We start from the raw sequence: 17,600 nt of genomic DNA on the forward strand, positions 1-17,600 counted from the left end.
AGTTGCAGGAAAGGCAGCAGGAGCAGAGACCGCCGCTACAGCCCCTGTGTAACCAACAGCCCTCCTCCCCAAGTTCCATAGCCTCCTCACCCAGACGCCCAAGAACACGGTGGGGGGGCCTCCGTCCACCCAGTCACTCCACCCCAGATGATCGCCAAAGCATCAGAAGGCTGGCCTTCAATAAGAGTTAAAGTTTTAAAATGCAGTGTGTCCTTTTCCATCCCTCCTCCCCCACCCATCCCAGGCTACCTTGGCAATTATCCCCCTACCTCTGTAAGGAACTAATAAAGAATGCATGAATGTGAAAAAACAATGACTTTATTGCCTCTGCAAGGGGGAGGGGAGGGTGGGGTGGGGTGGTTGGTTTACAGGGAAGTAGAGTGAACCGGGTCGGGGGGGGGGGTTGGAGGGTTCATCAAGGAGAAACAAACAGAAGTTTCACACAGTAGCCTGGCCAGTCACAAAACTCGTTTTCAAAGCTTCTCTGATGCGCACCGCGCCCTGCTGTGCTCCTCTAACCGCCCTGGTGTCTGGCTGCGCGTAATCAGCGGCCAGGCGAGTTGCCTCAACCTCCCACCCCGCCATAAAGGTCTCCCCCTTACTCTCACAGATATTGTGGAGCGCACAGCAAGCAGCAATAACAATAGGGATATTCTTTTCGCTGAGGTCTGAGCGAGTCAGTAAGCTGCGCCAGCGCGCTTTTAAACGTCCAAATGCACATTCCACCACCATTCGGCACTTGCTCAGCCTGTAGTTGAACAGGTCCTGACTCCTGTCCAGGCTGCCTGTGTACGGCTTCATGAGCCATGGCATTAAGGGGTAGGCTGGGTCCCCAAGGATCACGATAGGCATTTCAACATCCCCAATGGTCACTTTCTGGTCCGGGAAGAAAGTCCCTTCCTCCAGCTTTCGAAACAGAGCAGAGTTCCTGAAGACGCGAGCATCATGTACCTTTCCCGGCCATCCCACGTTGATGTTGGTGAAACGTCCCTTGTGATCCACCAGGGCTTGCAGCAGCATTGAAAAGTACCCCTTGCGGTTTACGTAGTCGGTGGCTTGGTGCTCCGGTGACAAGATAGGGATATGGGTTCCGTCTATGGCCCCGCCACAGTTTGGGAATCCCATTTCAGCAAAACCATCCACTATTGACTGCACGTTGCCCAGAGTCACTACCCTTGCTATCACCAGGTCTTTCATTGCCCTGGCAAATTGGATCACAGCAGCCCCCACCGTAGATTTGCCCACTCCAAATTGATTCCCGACTGACCGGTAGCTGTCTGGCGTTGCAAGCTTCCACAGGGCTATCGCCACTCGCTTCTCAACTGTGAGGGCTGCTCTCATCTTGGTATTCTGGCGCTTCAGGGCAGGGGAAAGCAAGTCACAAAGTTCCATGAAAGTGGCCTTACGCATGCGAAAGTTTCGCAGCCACTGGGAATCGTCCCATACCTGCAGCACGATGCGATCCCACCAGTCTGTGCTTGTTTCCCGGGCCCAGAATCGGCGTTCCACGGTATCAACCTGCCCCAGTGACACCATGATTTCCACATTGCTGGGGCCTGTGCCTTGTGAGAGGTCTATGGCCATGTCAATTTCCTCATCACTCTCGTCGCCGTGCTGCAATCGCCTCCTCGCCTGGTCCGGGTTTCGCCTTGGCATGTTCTGGCTCTGCATATACTCCAGGACAATGCGCGTGGTGTTCATAGTGCTCATAATTGCCGCGGTGATCTGAGCGGGCTCCATGATCCCAGTGCTAGCTATGGCGCCTGGTCAGAAAAAAGGCGCGAAAGTAGTATCTGATGGACCAGGAGAAGGAGGGCGGGAGGGAGGGAGGGAGGGAGGGAGGGCCAAGTGACGACATGGCGTACAGGTACAGGAACAGGGAGAAACACAAACAACTGTCACACAGAATGGTCCCCCCAAAGATTAAACTGGAAACCCTGGGCTTAGCAGGCCGTTGATTTCACGGAGGAAGGGGAAGCAAATGAACACAGAATAAATCTATTTTTTACATCTTAAGGTGGCAGCCGACGCTGCAGCATGAGTGACAGCCATACCAGTATGATGATGATGGGTACCAATCATAATATACCATCATCTGCCAAAAGGCAAGGGGCTGCTGCTGTGTAGCAATGCAGCCCCATGTCTGCCAGCCCCACGTCCGCCAGCACCCAGCATCGCCCTCGGCCTCTTCTGGGTGCTTAGCAGACAATATTGGGCAATTGGCAGAAAATAGTACATTATGACTGGTAACCGTCATCATCGAGACAGTAGCATGTCTGCCCAGGTGGCCATGATTGACAGCCACTCCAGTACGACGACGACGGGTACCAGTCATAATATACCATCGCCTGGAAGGGGCTGGTGCAATGCAGCCCTACGGCTGCCAGCCCCACGGCTATCACTCATGCTACACCGTCTACTGCCAAAAGGCAGTTAGCAGCTGCTGCTGTGTAGCAATGCAGTCCCACGTCTGCCGGCACCCAGAGGACATATGGTGACGGTGAGCTCAGCTGTGCTGAGCGGGCTCCATGTTGTCTGCACAGGTAACCCAGGTAACCCAGGTAAAAAGGCGCGAATCTATTGTCTGCCGTTGCTGTGACGGGGGAGGGAGGGGCCTGACGACATGTACCCAGAACCGCCCGCGACACTGTTTTGCATCATCCGGGCATTGGGATCTCAACCCAGAATTCAAAGAAAAGGCGTGAACCGCTTCGCGGCTCGAGCTGTGGCGCAAACGTAGTATCTGACGGCCTAGGGGAAGGAGGGAGGGGGGCCGAGTGACGACATGGCGTACAGGCACAGGGAATTAAAATAAAGAACGGTGGCTGTGCATCAGGGAGAGACACAAACAACTGTCACAGACTGGTCCCCCCCAAAGATTAAACTGAAAACCCTGGGTTTAGCAGGCCGTTGATTTGACGGAGGGAGGGGGAAGCAAATGAATACAGAGAAAATCTATTTTTTACATCTTAAGACGACGGTGCAGCGTGACTGATAGCCCTCGGCATCTTTCTGGGTGCTTGGCAGCAAATACGGGGCGGTGTATGACGATGGTCTTCAGGCCTATTGCACGAGCTGCTGCTCAGGGAAGACTCTGCTAATGTGCGATGACCCGACTTGTAATAGGCCGGCTAACAGTCATAATACACCATTTACTGCCAAAAGGCAAGCCCCACGGCTGCCAGCACCCAGATCGCCGATGAAGGCTACCAGTCTACTGCACCGTCTACCGCCAAAAGGCAGTTAGCAGCTGCTGCTGTGTAGCAATGCAGTCCCACGTCTGCCGGCACCAAGAGGATATATGGTGACGGTGAGCTCAGCTGTGCTGAGCGGGCTCCATGTTGTCTGCACAGGTAACCCAGGTAACTAACCCAGATAAAAGGGCGCGAATCTATTGTCTGCCGTTGCTGTGACGGGGGAGGGAGGGGCCTGACGACATGTACCCAGAACCGCCCGCGACACTGTTTTGCATCATCCGGGCATTGGGATCTCAACCCAGAATTCCAAGGGGCGGCGGAGACTGCGGGAACTGTGGGATAGCTGTGGGATAGCTACCCATAGTGCAATGCTCCGGAAGTCGACGCTAGCCTCGTACTGTGGACGCGGTCTGCCGACTAGAGCACCTAGAGCATTTTATTGTGTGGACATACACAATCGGCTGTATACAACCGATTTCAATAAAACCGGCTTCTATAAATTCGAACTAATTTCGTAGTGTAGACATACCCTATGAGAAGCCTTTTGTACTAGTTTAACTGAATTGGCTTTAAAAAAAAAAAAAAAGATTGACACCTTTAAACAGGTGCAGCTTTCTCCTGCAGACAAGACCTACGTTGAACTCCTATGAGCAAGTCCTGATTTTTGGAAGCATTCCGTTCCAATTAAGTTCCGTGGGAGATGCTAGGAGCTCAGCACCACTGAAAAATAAGGCTACCAATTTAGGCACCTACATAGAATTTTATTTTAGGCACCCTATTTTGGCTCAAGTGTACAGATTTACCCTCTCTGGTATGTTACTTTCCCCTGAAAGTTTGTACTTTAGCTAGGGGATGGGGTTGTTATACATCTTGTACAGATTTCAACACAAGGTTCCTCCAGTCCTTCCCCACAAAAGGTTTACCATGACAGGTCAATGTATTTAGGGTATTTTTAATAGGTGAGCTTTTCTATATGGTTCTGCCATCTTAACCTGAAATGTGGATGTTGTAGCTGTAGACTGAAGTACTGTGCAAAAAGCATTCAACCAATTGTCTGTCACTGTGGATCAACCATCCAAATAGATTCAAAAAGCGTGTATCATTTTATAGCATGCAAAATTACAACTACATGATTATTTTTAAGAGGAAATTTTTTTTTGAAAGTAATGAGACCATTTGGTTTCCCTACATCCCTTAAAAAAAAAAAAAAAGTCAAAAGTCAACCTTCCTCCAGCTAAGAAATCTGTCCTGCCTCCTTTAGAATTCAAGTAGAACATTTATTCCGTTAACATGGAAGTATTTAGGTTTTAGTTTTGTTTAACGTGTTGCACACGCTGCCGCTGGGCCAGATTCTTTGCCTTGTTCCGTTACATTTAAGTGGCCTTTCTCTTTTAGAGTCGTTTGTCTGAAGTCTTCTCTGACTTTTTCCAACAGATCTGGCTTGAAGAGAACATCTAGTGCAGTCATTGCCAAAGCTTTTGCTGCACGTAGAGTGTAGAACTGTGCTTCTTGAGACCCTGTGGTAAAACCAAAACACCACTTCAGGTTAAAAATCTAGCCACTGAAAAACTGTACAACAGCAAAGCATTCAAATAAATTAATATTATTGGAAATAGAACAACCTTAAAAAAAGTCAGTCTCAGTGACATCTAACTAAAACCAATATTACTTGTTTTACAGACAGTCCTACTTGTAGAACGTAAAATGCCTGGAAATGAACAACTGAGGGATCCCATCTATTTCCCAGTGCCATATAATCCTATCAGTATGTGGATTTTTTTCTAAACCTGTAACAGGAAGCTAGGCAGAAGGGACTAGAGGGGTTTATGATAAGCTCTACAATAAAGCAGAGAGAACATAGCTTTAAAAATAAATGCCAAAACACTTCATTAAAGGAGGTAAGGCTGCCCAGTGGTGCCTCCCACCCTTCTAGAATGTGGGGTGGCGAACCTTAAACCCGAAAAGCAGAAAATAATAATTTACAGTACATGCCACCACTGCAATGCAGCTTTAACTCTGCTGTGCTCAAGTGACATCCCAACACACACACACACACACACACTCTTCCTCTCTCTCACTCTCCCACCCACTCTCCCACTATCCAGAATGGGTTGGAACCAGAACACATGACAACTGTAGGACATTTTGGCTAAGGCAAAACTCAGTTTTAGCTTGGGTGACAAACGTTACCACTCCTTCACCCTTGCCCAGAGGACTGCTTCTGACACACTGCCTTCACTAAGCCCCAGGGTCACATATGCCAGACCCTCCCCCCCCCATTGACAATCCCCATGACAAAACCACTGTTGGTCACCGCTACTAGCGCAGCCTAGAGAACTCAGCACTAAATGAGGCATAGTTGATCCCTCAAGGTACACATGCACTATTCTGCATATCACAGTGACAGCTGTGCCAATCTGCTCCAGCTAATCCCTCCACCATTCAGTTCAGCTACATCTAAACAGTAAACTGCTCTGCCTCCACATTCCCAGCGCCGCGCATCCAGCCTCATACACCACCAGTTCCACCCTCCTCTCTGCCACTCCATTTTTATAACACTCTTGAAGGGGCCATGCTGGAATGCATACAGATAAATGATGCAATTTAATCTTAACTCTGCATTAAGTGTTTTGGCATTTTATTTCCTTGTTTCCTGCCTATCTTGGCCTCTGGACCTTTTTGTCACTTGCAGGGTGGTTTGTACAGTCATTGGTGGTAGAAAGGCTGTGGAAGAGCCCTTCGCGTATATGATTGTTTGCGGTGATTCCTCTTCAGAGCTCGAATATAGGTGCCCAGGGAAGAGAAGGTTGACCTGGAGTGTGTGGGTTTTTTTGTTTTTTTTTTAAATAAGTGTAAAGACATCTGTTTTCTCACTGAAGAGATTGGTTTTAAAGGACAAGTCCTCTATGCTGTTCTGAACCTCCCTGGGGAACCCCAAAAAGTGAAGCCATGACTCCCACTGCATTACTATTGCAGTCATCATAGATTTTGATGTGGTATCGGCTGCATCCACTGCAGAATGCGAGGTTTCAGACACACGTCTACCGTCCTCAACAAAGGGCTGGGGAATTGAGCCCTGTCTTGGGGAGTTTATCTTTGAAATCTAGTAACTGAATAGTTCATAAAAATCATGTTTCACTTACAGGGTCTAGTAGGTAGAAATTCTGAATAGGAAGCTGGTGGATGTCAATACCTTCCTCCCCAGAAGGTTAAGATGTTTAGCTCCCTTATTGGAAGGAGCAGCCCTGGGGTGTTGCTGCCTTAATCTTTCCATAGTTGCTTGTACTACTAGAGAGTCTGGGATCAGGGTGAGTGCAAAAGGAGCAGAAATCTTGTTAAGACACAAAGTAGCCCTTCTTAACCATTTTAGGAATAGAGGTACACGTTGCGGGTGCATGCCATACCACTCCAACTGGTTCCATATGGCATTTGCTGGGAGTGCTAGCCAACTGGGTCTGGTGGGCTGCAGAATGCTCAAGAGCTTTGGCTGAATATCTTCAACTTCCTTAATAGAATTTGAAGCTCTGCTACCACCCTTTGCAATAGTCCTTGTTATTGCCTATGGTCATGGAGGCGGGGGGGGGGGGGGTGGGAAGAGGGGCTGAAGATGGGGCAATTGCCTCATCCACTGAGGAAGATAATATACTTGGGGGTACCGCGCGGTGGATCTAATTCATAATCTTCCCCTTCCACGTATCCTGTGGAGCTGGCTGCTGTCATCCAAAAGGAAAGGGATGGTGTGAGTCTCTGGTAGAGCATATGGATCTGGGGTATTGTGCATAAGGGTCCCAGGGTTCCCAATAGGGCCAATCTGAAGGGTCAAAGGTTGATTGGGGTGGACCCTAGGGCATTACCCACGTTCTCTTGGAAGCCCTGTCTGTGCTAACCTCCCTCAGTTGAGGAGTTGACTGTTCGTCTTCGGCCTTGGATTCAGCCAAATGAGAAGGCCAGATCTAGGCCCAATGGTGGTACTGCCATTATCAGTGGGAGTAAATTTCAGCTTGTGAATGAAATATGGGAATGACTTCTTCAGGCGCATCCTCTTCTGGGATAAATATGTAATTCAGAAGGACCAGGCTTGAAATTAGAGGAGATTGGAGGACCAGGAAGACTAAGATATCCTTTGTAGTAGAATATGTCACAGTTCTTCCTGGAGTACAAGGAGACCCGGTTGTCGTTGCGCCAGATCCAGTGCCATTACAGATTCAGTGTGTCCTTTTGGGACTGCCTGGGTACTGCCGTGGAGAGAGGGTCCTGTCTGGAGCTCTTCATTGGTATTGGCAGTTGATGGTCCTTTGACTTAGAGATTGCAGTCAGCACTGGCTTTGCTCTGGTGTGCTTTCCCTTCATAGTCGAAAGGCCTAGGCCGACTAAAGTTCTTGGGACCTGCAAACAAAGACTCCCCCTACTTGGAAGAAGTAAACAAAGCAAAAAATCCCTTCTCCTGGACATTGGATTAGAGGGGGACATGTTTTTATACCCATGAGAAGCCCGAAACAATGGTTCTTTAACGGAGCCAGCCTTTACTTGAGAGCTCATGTTCAGAGGGACACTGCTTGAGATCTCCAGATGATGCAGAGAAGGCAGTCTCCCTGGCCTGGATCTGACTGGGGTCTCATGGTTTTTTCCCCCATGAGGTACTTCCTCCGTCAGAACTCTATTCTCCCCCTCAGGGTGGGACCGAGCAACAGATACTGCACTTGGCAGAGATATGAGCCTCTCCAAGGCAGTAAAGGGAGCATTGGTGGTCATCACTGAATGGGACATAGCGGGGGAAGGAGACAGTTTTCAAATCCCAGAATTCCTGGCAGAGTCCTACTCCTGAAAGGAACAGGAGTACTTGTGGCACCTTAGAGACTAACAAATTTATTAGAGCATAAGCTTTCGTGGACTCCAGCCCACTTCTTCGGATGCATAAGTGGGCTGTAGTCCACAAAAGCTTATGCTCTAATAAATTTGTTAGTCTCTAAGGTGCCACAAGTACTTCTGACTCCTGAAAGGGGAGACAAAATAAGGTCATCGGGGTGAGTAAAATAAGCTACACTAACTATACAAAAAAAACTAAAAAAATCACTAATGAACTATATTCAATTATATTTACAGAGATGAAGACAAACTTGATGCAAAGATACTTCTGGACACTGGAGGATTCTGACTCAGGCCATGCAGCAGGAAGAAGGAATTGAGAGGCAGTTGGTCCACACTGCCCCTTATATTCTTGGTGCAGAGCAAGAGGAGAACTAGGGCAAAGGTGCAGACCAACGGAGGCGGTTTGCAAGATTTTCCTGGTCTCGGGGGTATGTATGCATGCCCATGTGTGGAATACACATAGGGACCAGCACTCGAGGAAGTCTAAGTTATGGTTTGACAAATGACTGGAATGCCTAGGTGGCAATGCTACTAACATTTAGTGTGTCAAAAACCAGAGCTTCCAGCCTGGTTTCAAAAACCCAGACAGCAACAGAAAGATTAAGACATTTTAAGATAGAGCAAAAATTCCTTAACATACAAAGCATCATGCGTTAAGCCTCTCAAAAATACTGAAAGACATCTCAGGGAACCCAAACAAAAGGAGAGTTTCTAGACTAAGCCATATCAGAGATAAACTTCAATTTAAAGAGTTTTCAAAAAAAGTTAACCTGGGGTATGTTTTCAGACCACCATAACTTAAAAATTCCTTTCCTGATTTTCAACTAAATTAAGATGCAACATGCATAATTTCAGAAAGACCAGATTTCTTTCTGAATAACTGTGGGGCACAAACTTGAAGAAGGAACTCAGGCTTCTAACAGGATGCTAGCTTCAACCTTAAATATGGGACACCTACCACCACTCAGTTTTCAATTTGAAAAATATGACAAGTATTCTCCAGCCAATTTTAGTTTCTATGGCTGTTTCAGCTTTAAAATTTACCATTTTGATTGAGGAACAACTGTATAGCTCTTTGATCCTATTTTTTTTTTTTTTTTTTTTTTTTAAAGAGCATACAGTCAATTCTTGAAATATTTACTGAATAAATACCATTGCTATCTACGTACTTATTATGTAATCATTGTAATACCTGAACACCTAAAACTTTACAGGCTTACCATAGCAGGATTCAAAACCAGTGCCCAAACTTGACAAGCACTTAATCTTCTGCATCTCCAGCTCTGCCAAGTGTTTGTATTTTGGTGGATTACTGTTGGTTAATTTACAGCAAATACTAATGGATCAAAACCAATGTTTTATATACATCCTCTTAACCGTTACTTATATCGGAGTATATTAGTCTCAAACAATTGCAAGAATATTTCTAGCAAGCTAATTAATAGCTTTTCAATTTCCATCCTATAATGCAACTTTTAAAGGCGACCTTTTATAGGAGAGAAAGTAAAATAGGATGACATCCTTCAAAACTGTATGAGGCACACTTTAGGACTAGTACTTTATTGAATGTGGCTTTAACCATAAAATGTTAGTGGACATTCTTCTATATTTAAAGTTTCAAAGAACACCTATAAATTAGAGCCCTGTTCACTTCAAAAGCAATTACCTGAAGCTGCAGTGTATGGCTCAGTATGGTTCAATGCATCTGAGCCAATGTAAAAATAGGGATGAATCCCAGGAATCACATACGTAACATTCCCAAAGTCAGTGGAACCTAGGAAGAGACAAAGAAGCTTGCTCAATGAACAAATATTATAATGTACAGCTTTTAAGACAAAAAAAAAATCTGGGATACACACCTGAACTGTAGTAAAACAGTACAGTATCACTATCTAGAACATCATATCTGGTCATGTTACTAACAAAGCAGAGTCAATACTTATTTGATTTTGCACTTCTATTTAACAGCAGTGCACATGGAACAAGTTCACTCAAATACAGTGCCTCCTTACAACACAGATCAGTAAGTGCAGAGTTTTCTAGAGATCCGTTCCTCCTTGGGGTTAGTGGCAGGATTTGAGATGACTGGAGATACGCGAGCCTTCTATAACCACTGTGCCCAAGGATCTGTGCCCACAATCAGGTACTTGGAGATCCACTAGTTCCTGTTTTCTAGAAGGCTTCCAAAGCTCAACAGCACCAGGCTGGTGCCATCCCTCAAGTGCGAATATACAAAAGCAACATTCTTGAAGAACTTGATACCACAGTAAGCAGCAATTTCTGTGGCTTCTATCTATTCTCATTTGTGGGAGTCTAAGCAAACTGTACAACTCAAAGTAGGGCTGAGGAATTTTCTAGCGAAACAAGGATTGCAGAAGAGCCCTTGGAAAGTAAGGTCACCTCTAGATGCCAAATCAAGAGATTAATGTTTTGTAAAGATGCCACATAGCAGTCCTGTAGATGTTTACAATGGGAACTTTAGACATATGCCATCAGTGAGGGTCTCACCCCTGGTCAAGGGAATTCTAACATCTTGAGGTAAGCATAGTATCTCAATGTACAGCATGAGCCATTTAGACAGGCGCTGAATGGAAACGGGATTCCCTTCATACTGATCATTCAAGAGTTACAAAGTGTTTCCTACTTGATGAATGACATGTTCTATCCATATATGGAGTCTAGTTTTCCCACTGGTGAGAATGAGGTTTTGGGAAGAAATTGTGAAAGAGGAATTCCTATTAGAACTCACTGCTCACTCTTCTCACAACTGTGACTGGAATTAGAAAATTTATCTTTGAGGACAGATTAAATAAAGCGTTCTCTCAGACTCAAAAAATACCTCTATCAAGAACCGACAGATCCAGGTCAAGACAAGGTCTTTGACTGGAAGGAAGACATTACTAGTTCCTTCAGTCAATTCACCACTAAGTCTTAAAGACTACAACTTTCCTTTGGAAGGCGACAAAGAGAGATTGCCAATAAAGAGACTTGAGAATCTTCATCTCATACAATGAGAACAGAAAGTATAAGACTAAGTGGAGCAAGTAGTCCACGATAGACAAAATGGAAGTAGAACAGAAACATTGTTATCTCTTGCCAAAACAATGAACCTTTCCACTTTAGTAGTGTAGTCTGAATAAACCCCCGTTTTGGCATAGCACATATCAGATGTATTTAAGGTCCAATAGCTCAGATTGTCAGACCATCTTCTTAGTCAACAGTTCAGAGACCTGGGGAGACAAAATGGAGGCTCCAGGAGTTCTATATGCTCGCATTGCCAAGCTCAAATCAGATTAAGAGAATTTTAACCTGTCTTGTTTTATTTTTCTAATCATTAGAAGAATACATGGAATTGTCAGAGACATCCTAGTACTTTTTGCCCCAGCACATCAGAAGTGATCCACTACAGATTTCCTATGCATACCTCCTTTGGAGCAGAACTATAGGCATCTTTCTTGCTATTGCTGGAAAAGAGGTAAAATGGTAACCCATCTTCTGAAGATCATTTCACTACTAACTTAGGAAGAAATTATTTGTGATGAGCCTAAGGTAGCCAGATGTTGAGACACCATTATCAACTCAAACCATGCTATCAGATAACTTTTTCAAAAACTGGGTAATGTTAGATTTTCCCCTGCTTTTCACCATCTTGTGTTCCTCTGTAGAGGAATACTATTTCTATCAGAAGTCTTCTGATCGCTGTGCATCCAAGCAACAGGACTCTGCCACCAGCTAATCAGACAGCTGTCACACAAGTTGCTTGACCTTTCTAGTTGCTGCCTAGGCAGTCAAATTTGATTCAGGAAACATTAACATTGGCTTGTGGCAGTCTCCATTGTGGAGATGCAGCCTTTGTGGCCACAGTTCTGTGCCTACTTCAACAGAGAAGGTCCAACTACTAAAGGGGCAGAAGTGTGCCTTGAAGTGAATACTGAAACTTTGGTCAGATCACTGAGCATATAATAGAACCCAGAAATTATTATCTACCTATCTCACAAACATGAATGGAGGAGGGAAAATCCAAAGATTTCAAGAAGCTTCACTATGGAGTCCTAGCTTTTAACAGTGATGTTTTCGAGAACTGCTGACTCCCTCGCAACCTGCCTCAGTGTCTTATGTGGAGGCTCTGCTTCATTCTGACAAGTCAAAGTATGCTATCATCTCAATTGTTGGGGCCTCATGCACACGAAGCTGTTGAACTTGAAGGAATAAAAAAGATCTTGTAGTGAAGCTACACCACAGGGTGTAAGGGGAATCAGGTCATGGCACTGAAAGCCATAATGGCACCAAGTCAAAGCCAGATCAGGTTCACACTTAGGGCTTTCTCCTTCACTTGAGGCTTGTTCTGTGCCAGATAAGCAGAGTATTGAAGTGCGCAATTTGAGGGATTAGAGTAATTCTTCAAAACCTGCTTAACCTCCTAGGGCAACACCTGCAAGCAGATTTGCACATTTGACTTCTCTGCTGTACAGACACTGCAGAAGCAACTGAGGGGTCTTCCTTCTCTGTCAATTGTGAGAACAGATATCCTAAAAGAATATATTGAATCCACATTCAACCTTTAAGCCATTAAGCCTCTTACCTTAAAAGAAGCAGAGACCTTACAAATAGTGACAGAAACACTCAATACACAAAACAAAGGCCAGGCCATAGAGAAACTTGAGTTTCAAGGTCTCCAGAGGCCAGTTCCTAAGTCAGAGTTCCTGGGTTTCTCCCATTTCCCACCATGACAATGAAAGAACACCACAAAAAGTTGTGAAGACCCACCAATCTGAATGAAGGCCAGGAGGAAGACAGTATCAGAGGGGTAGCCGTGTTAGTCTGAATCTGTAAAAAGCAACAGAGGGTCCTGTGGCACCTTTAAGACTAACAGAAGTATTGGGAGCATAAGCTTTCGTGGGTAAGAACCTCACTTCTTCAGATGCAAGTAATGGAAATCTCCAGAGGCAGGTATAATAGTTTATGCTTCCAATACTTCTGTTAATCTTAAAGGTGCCACAGGACACTGTTGCTTTTTAGGAGGAAGACAGTAAAAGATATAAAATGCCATTAATGCTGGATGGGATGAAGAAAAGCTAGAGCAAGAGTAGCTAAAGAGGGGCAGCTTTTGCAGAGGACCATGGTCAAAGCTGGAAGGTTCTGAAGGCAATTGTTAAAGATCAGGAGGGGTGAGTGAACACCACTAGTAGAGAATTCATGCTCTCTCTCTTGGTCCATAAAGGCAATGGTAGCAAGAATTTTAACAGCTTTGGGCATTTCACTTGTTTTGTGATGGAAGGCCAAGACTCTGCAGTGAGAATCTCCCCAGCATTTCCTTACTAAATTCTACACACTTTGGGTGTCAGTGATAGAAATGTTTTTTGGGGATTTTGTGGTCTAATTTAGGATTTTTAGAAAAAAGCAGTACTTTGCTTTTCATCTTTAGAACTTAGTGTTTCACCTATACAAACAAATTTGCAGTAATCAACATGAAAGTATGGGTTAATATAGTCCTTTTGAAGAGTGTGATTTACTCATTTGCCTTCCTTACTGATCAGTTATCTTCACTTAATTTCCCCTCATGCCCCCATTTCCACTTGGAATATATGCAGTTAATAAGAAATCTTGATCAAGTTCTGACATTTTAAGTCAGCTAATAGTCAAAGCAGCCTTTGAGAGATCTCACCTCAAAAATGAGATAAAAACAAGTTCCACGGTTACCTGATGGACCATTCAAAAAAGACTCATCTGCAAGGAATTCCATTCCAAGCTCTTTTCCATTCTCCATGTAAGTTTTCTGCAGACTCTTGTTCTGAAGCACATTGTAGTAATCATGCCTTCCACCTTTGATTTCCACCTCACCAAGAAAAGAGAATGGTTACATTTCCATTCCAATACAAAGCTAAGTTTAACCAAATATGTCATGTTTTTAAACAAATCAAACACTTCATTTACATTTTATAGCCTATGGATATTGAGAGCAAAGTTTAAGAGCGTAAATTTCTTTTCAAAAGGAGTGAGCCTTTGACTGTCAGCATTTAGTCAATTACTGCTTGGACCAAAAACAAAGTTGGGGGAGTTCTGACAGTTTCACACTAGGAAGCCAAGTTCCAGAAGCAAGAACCCTGGTGGAAAGCATCTTTAGAAAAAAGACAGTTACCTGTTCCATAACTAGCATTCTTCGAGATGTATTGCTCAGGTGTATTCCACTATAGGAGTGTGTGCTTGCCACGTGCACCGGTGCCGGAAGTTTTTCCCTTAGCAGTACCCATAGTGGGGGAGCCCGGCTGCGACCCCCTGGAGTGGCGCCGGTATATCGCACCATAAAGGGTGCTGCATGCTCCCCCCCCACCCTCAATTCCATCTTGCCAGACAACTCCGACAGCGGGGAAGGAGGGCAGGATGTGGAATACACCTGTGCGACATCTCGAAGAACACCAGTTATGGAACAGGTAACTGTCCTTTCTTCTTCGAGTGATTGCTCATATGTATTCCACTATAGGTGACTCCAAGCTATACCTGATGGAGGTGGGTAGGAGTTTTAAGTTTTAAGGGTTACCCGGGCGGAGAACTGCCCTACCAAACCCTGCGTCATCCCGCGTTTGGGAGACTATCGCATAGTGCGAGGAGAAGGTGTGGACAGAGGACCACGTAGCAGCCTTACATATGCCCTGAATAGGGACATGAGCCACATAGGCCGCTGACGAGGCCTGAGCTCTCTTCGAATGGGTGCATGCTGCCATATGGCCTAGGATTTGAAGCCACACCCGTGCCGTAGTTACTGGGAAGGCCGTGACTGAGGCGATGAGAGCCATGGCCACCCGTGAGTCTAACAGCGCCCCTATGATGTGTATGCGCTGAACCGGGAGTAACATGGATTGCGCCTCATTTACCGCTAGGCCTAGAGTTGCGCAGGTGTTTAGTGGGAAGTTCATTTGCTCCTGCACCTGAGACCGAGACTTGCCCTTGAGCAGCCAGTCGTCGAGGTGGGGGAAGATCTGCAGCCCTTTCCTCCTGAGGTAGGTCGCCACCACCGCCATGCACTTTGTAAAGACCCTGGGGGCTGTAGAAAGGCCAAAGGGAAGGACCGTAAACTGGTAGTGGTCCTGACCCACTAGGAAATGGAGGAAGTGCCTGTGAGCCTCGAAAATATGGATGTGAAAATATGCATCCTGGAGGTCCAGAGCCGTGAACCAATCCCTAGGGTCTAGGGATGGAATAATAGAGGCCAGAGATACCATGCGGAATTTGCAACGAACCAGGAACTGGTTGAGATTCCGCAGATCAAGGATGGGCCTGAGCCCGCCTTTCGCCTTCGGGATCAGGAAATACCTGGAGTAAAATCCCTTGCCCTGGAATTCCCGAGGTACCCTCTCCACAGCTCCCAGGGAGAGGAGGCGTGCTACCTCCCAGCCTAGAAGGGGGGCATGCTCCGGGTCCCCGGCCGGCTCCCAGGACAGAGGATGGGGAGGGGGGGGGGAGGGAGGGCAGAGTGAAACGAACTGCAACCTGTACCCCTGGGAGATGGTGCTGAGGACCCATCGGTCCAACGTTATATGGGACCATTGTAGTTGGAAGGCAGATAGATAAACGGTTGGCAAAACTCAACTTTCTTAACTGGAGGGTTTCCCTGGCAACAGGCCCAGTGACCCCCCCGCAACGAGTCAAAAACGCCTCTTCCCTGTCCTCTTGCCCTTCAAGGGGCCAGGACGTGGGGCCGAACGGGACTGGCGCTAGGATCTACGCCTCTGCTCCCTCTGCCTCTTGGGCAGGGGCTCATATCTTCCCTTAAACTGGGGGAGCTGAGGTTTGAGGCCTGGGCTTGTCCTTGGCGGGCGGGACATACAGGCCTAGCGTCTGCAGGGTGGTGCGGGAATCCTTCATCCCATGCAGACGCATGTCTGTCTGGTCCGCGAACAGGGCCTTCCCGTCGAACGGCAGATCCTGCATGATGGACTGGGACTCCATAGACAGCCCCGACAGTGAGAGCCATGACGCCCTTCGCATGGAGATGACCGAAGCCATCGAACGGGCCGCTGTGTCCGCTGCATCGGAAGCCGCCTGGAGGGCTGCTTTGGCCGCCGCCGCACCCTCGTCAATCAAGGCCCGGAACTCCCTCTTGTCCTTAAGGAGGGGTTCAAACTTGGGGAGGGACCCCCACAGATTAAAATCATATCGGCTCAGCAGCGCCTGGTGGTTAGCTACTCTGAGCTGGAAACCTGCCAAGGAATAAACCTTTTTTCCAAAGGTGTCAAGTCTCCTAGCATCTTTGTCCTTGGGGGTGGGCGCGGGCTGGCCATGCCTCTCACGGTGGTAAACGGACTCTACCACCAGAGAGTTCGGGGCCGGGTGGGTGTAGAGGTATTCGTGCCCCTTTGTGAGCACAAAATACTTCCTCTCGGCCTTCTTCGAAATAGGCCCCAGGGAGGCTGGGGTCTGCCAAAGGCCAGTGGAAATATTGGCCACCCCTTGGTGCAGAGGAAGGGCCACACGGCCCGGTGCCGAAGAAGTCGGACCCTTTATTCAATGTCCTGAGGGCTCCTCCATCTCCTCGGCCTGGAGCTGGAGGTTCAATGCCACTCTTCTAAGCAGCTCCTGATGAGCCTTAAAGTCGTCCTGAGAGATGGGAGACGGCGCCGCAATGGACTCGTCCAGTGCCGAGGATGCAGCTGGCACCGTGCCTTCAGTGTCCGGCGGCACCGGCGGGCCGAACTCCGGACCCGGTGGTTTGGTGTCCGCGGCCTGGTCATGGTGCTGATGCAGAGATGCCGAGTGGACCCGAGAGGCCCCGGCCATGGAGCGGGGTCTCACCGGTGCGGGTGCCTGCGTCCACGGTGCCCACTGGCACCATTGTCCTTGCCAGGGTGCCCCCTGCCACTGAGACACGTGGGGCCCGACAGAGCTGCTTGCTCCTTCGCTGCGGCCCCAGAGAGGGGCGGCTGGGCGCTGACGCCGAGGTCATCGACGAGCGCACGGTGCCATACGATCAGCTGGAACAGTCCCGGCCATGACGTCTCTGGCCCCGAGATTTCGACCTCGACGATGAGGACAGGTAAATCTCCGAGGTGCTGTCTCTCAACTCCCATCGGCGACCATGGCTACGACGCCACAGTGCTGGGGACGCCTGGGATGCACTCCGAGCGCGGCGTCTATCGCGGTGGGCGCTAGAGTAAGAGTGCCGGTGCCATCGGCGTTGAGACCTGCTCCTCTCACTCTGGCTAGAAGAGGATTGGCGTCGCCTCTTGTCCTGGCGCCTGCGGTCCCTGCGACCGGAGGAGTCAGACTCACTCCCAGAAGACCCGGCCCGCGGGGTGGAAGTTTGTCGCGGGCTTCGGGCAGGACCTTCAACCCGGGAAGGCACCTCAGTCTCCGATGCCTCCGGGGAGGGCTGATGTGCGCCCAAGGGCGGCTTCCCTCGGGACCGGGGGCCCGACTGAGGTGGCGCTCCCGGCACCGGTAGGCCAAGGATGTCGTGCGTGGCCTGGGCTGCCTCTGGTGTCGAAGGCATCCTCACTTCAGGAAAGGCTCACGCAGACAGAACCAGACTACTCTGCT

At 47.7% G+C, this 17,600-nt stretch overlaps 1 protein-coding gene across 2 annotated transcripts in view; it reads right to left on the minus strand.

Moving 5' to 3' along the window:
• Positions 1–3,739: 3,739 nt before the first annotated feature.
• Positions 3,740–17,600, minus strand: part of PM20D2 (peptidase M20 domain containing 2) — a 36,163-nt gene continuing 22,302 nt past the window's right edge. Inside the window, exons 5-7 of one of the 2 annotated variants that reach the window (XM_054021921.1) lie at positions 13,767–13,902; positions 9,733–9,840; positions 3,740–4,714 (exon numbers count right to left, since the gene is read on the minus strand). In XM_054021921.1, coding sequence (XP_053877896.1) covers positions 4,515–4,714; positions 9,733–9,840; positions 13,767–13,902 — 444 coding nt within the window. In that variant the 3' untranslated portion in view covers positions 3,740–4,514. Of the gene's footprint in view, positions 4,715–9,732; positions 9,841–13,731; positions 13,903–17,600 lie in introns of both variants that reach the window. The other variant, XR_008444335.1, reaches the window with a different exon arrangement.

The sequence above is a fragment of the Malaclemys terrapin genome, chromosome 3, assembly GCF_027887155.1.
Source record: "Malaclemys terrapin pileata isolate rMalTer1 chromosome 3, rMalTer1.hap1, whole genome shotgun sequence".
NCBI lineage: Eukaryota > Metazoa > Chordata > Testudines > Emydidae > Malaclemys > Malaclemys terrapin.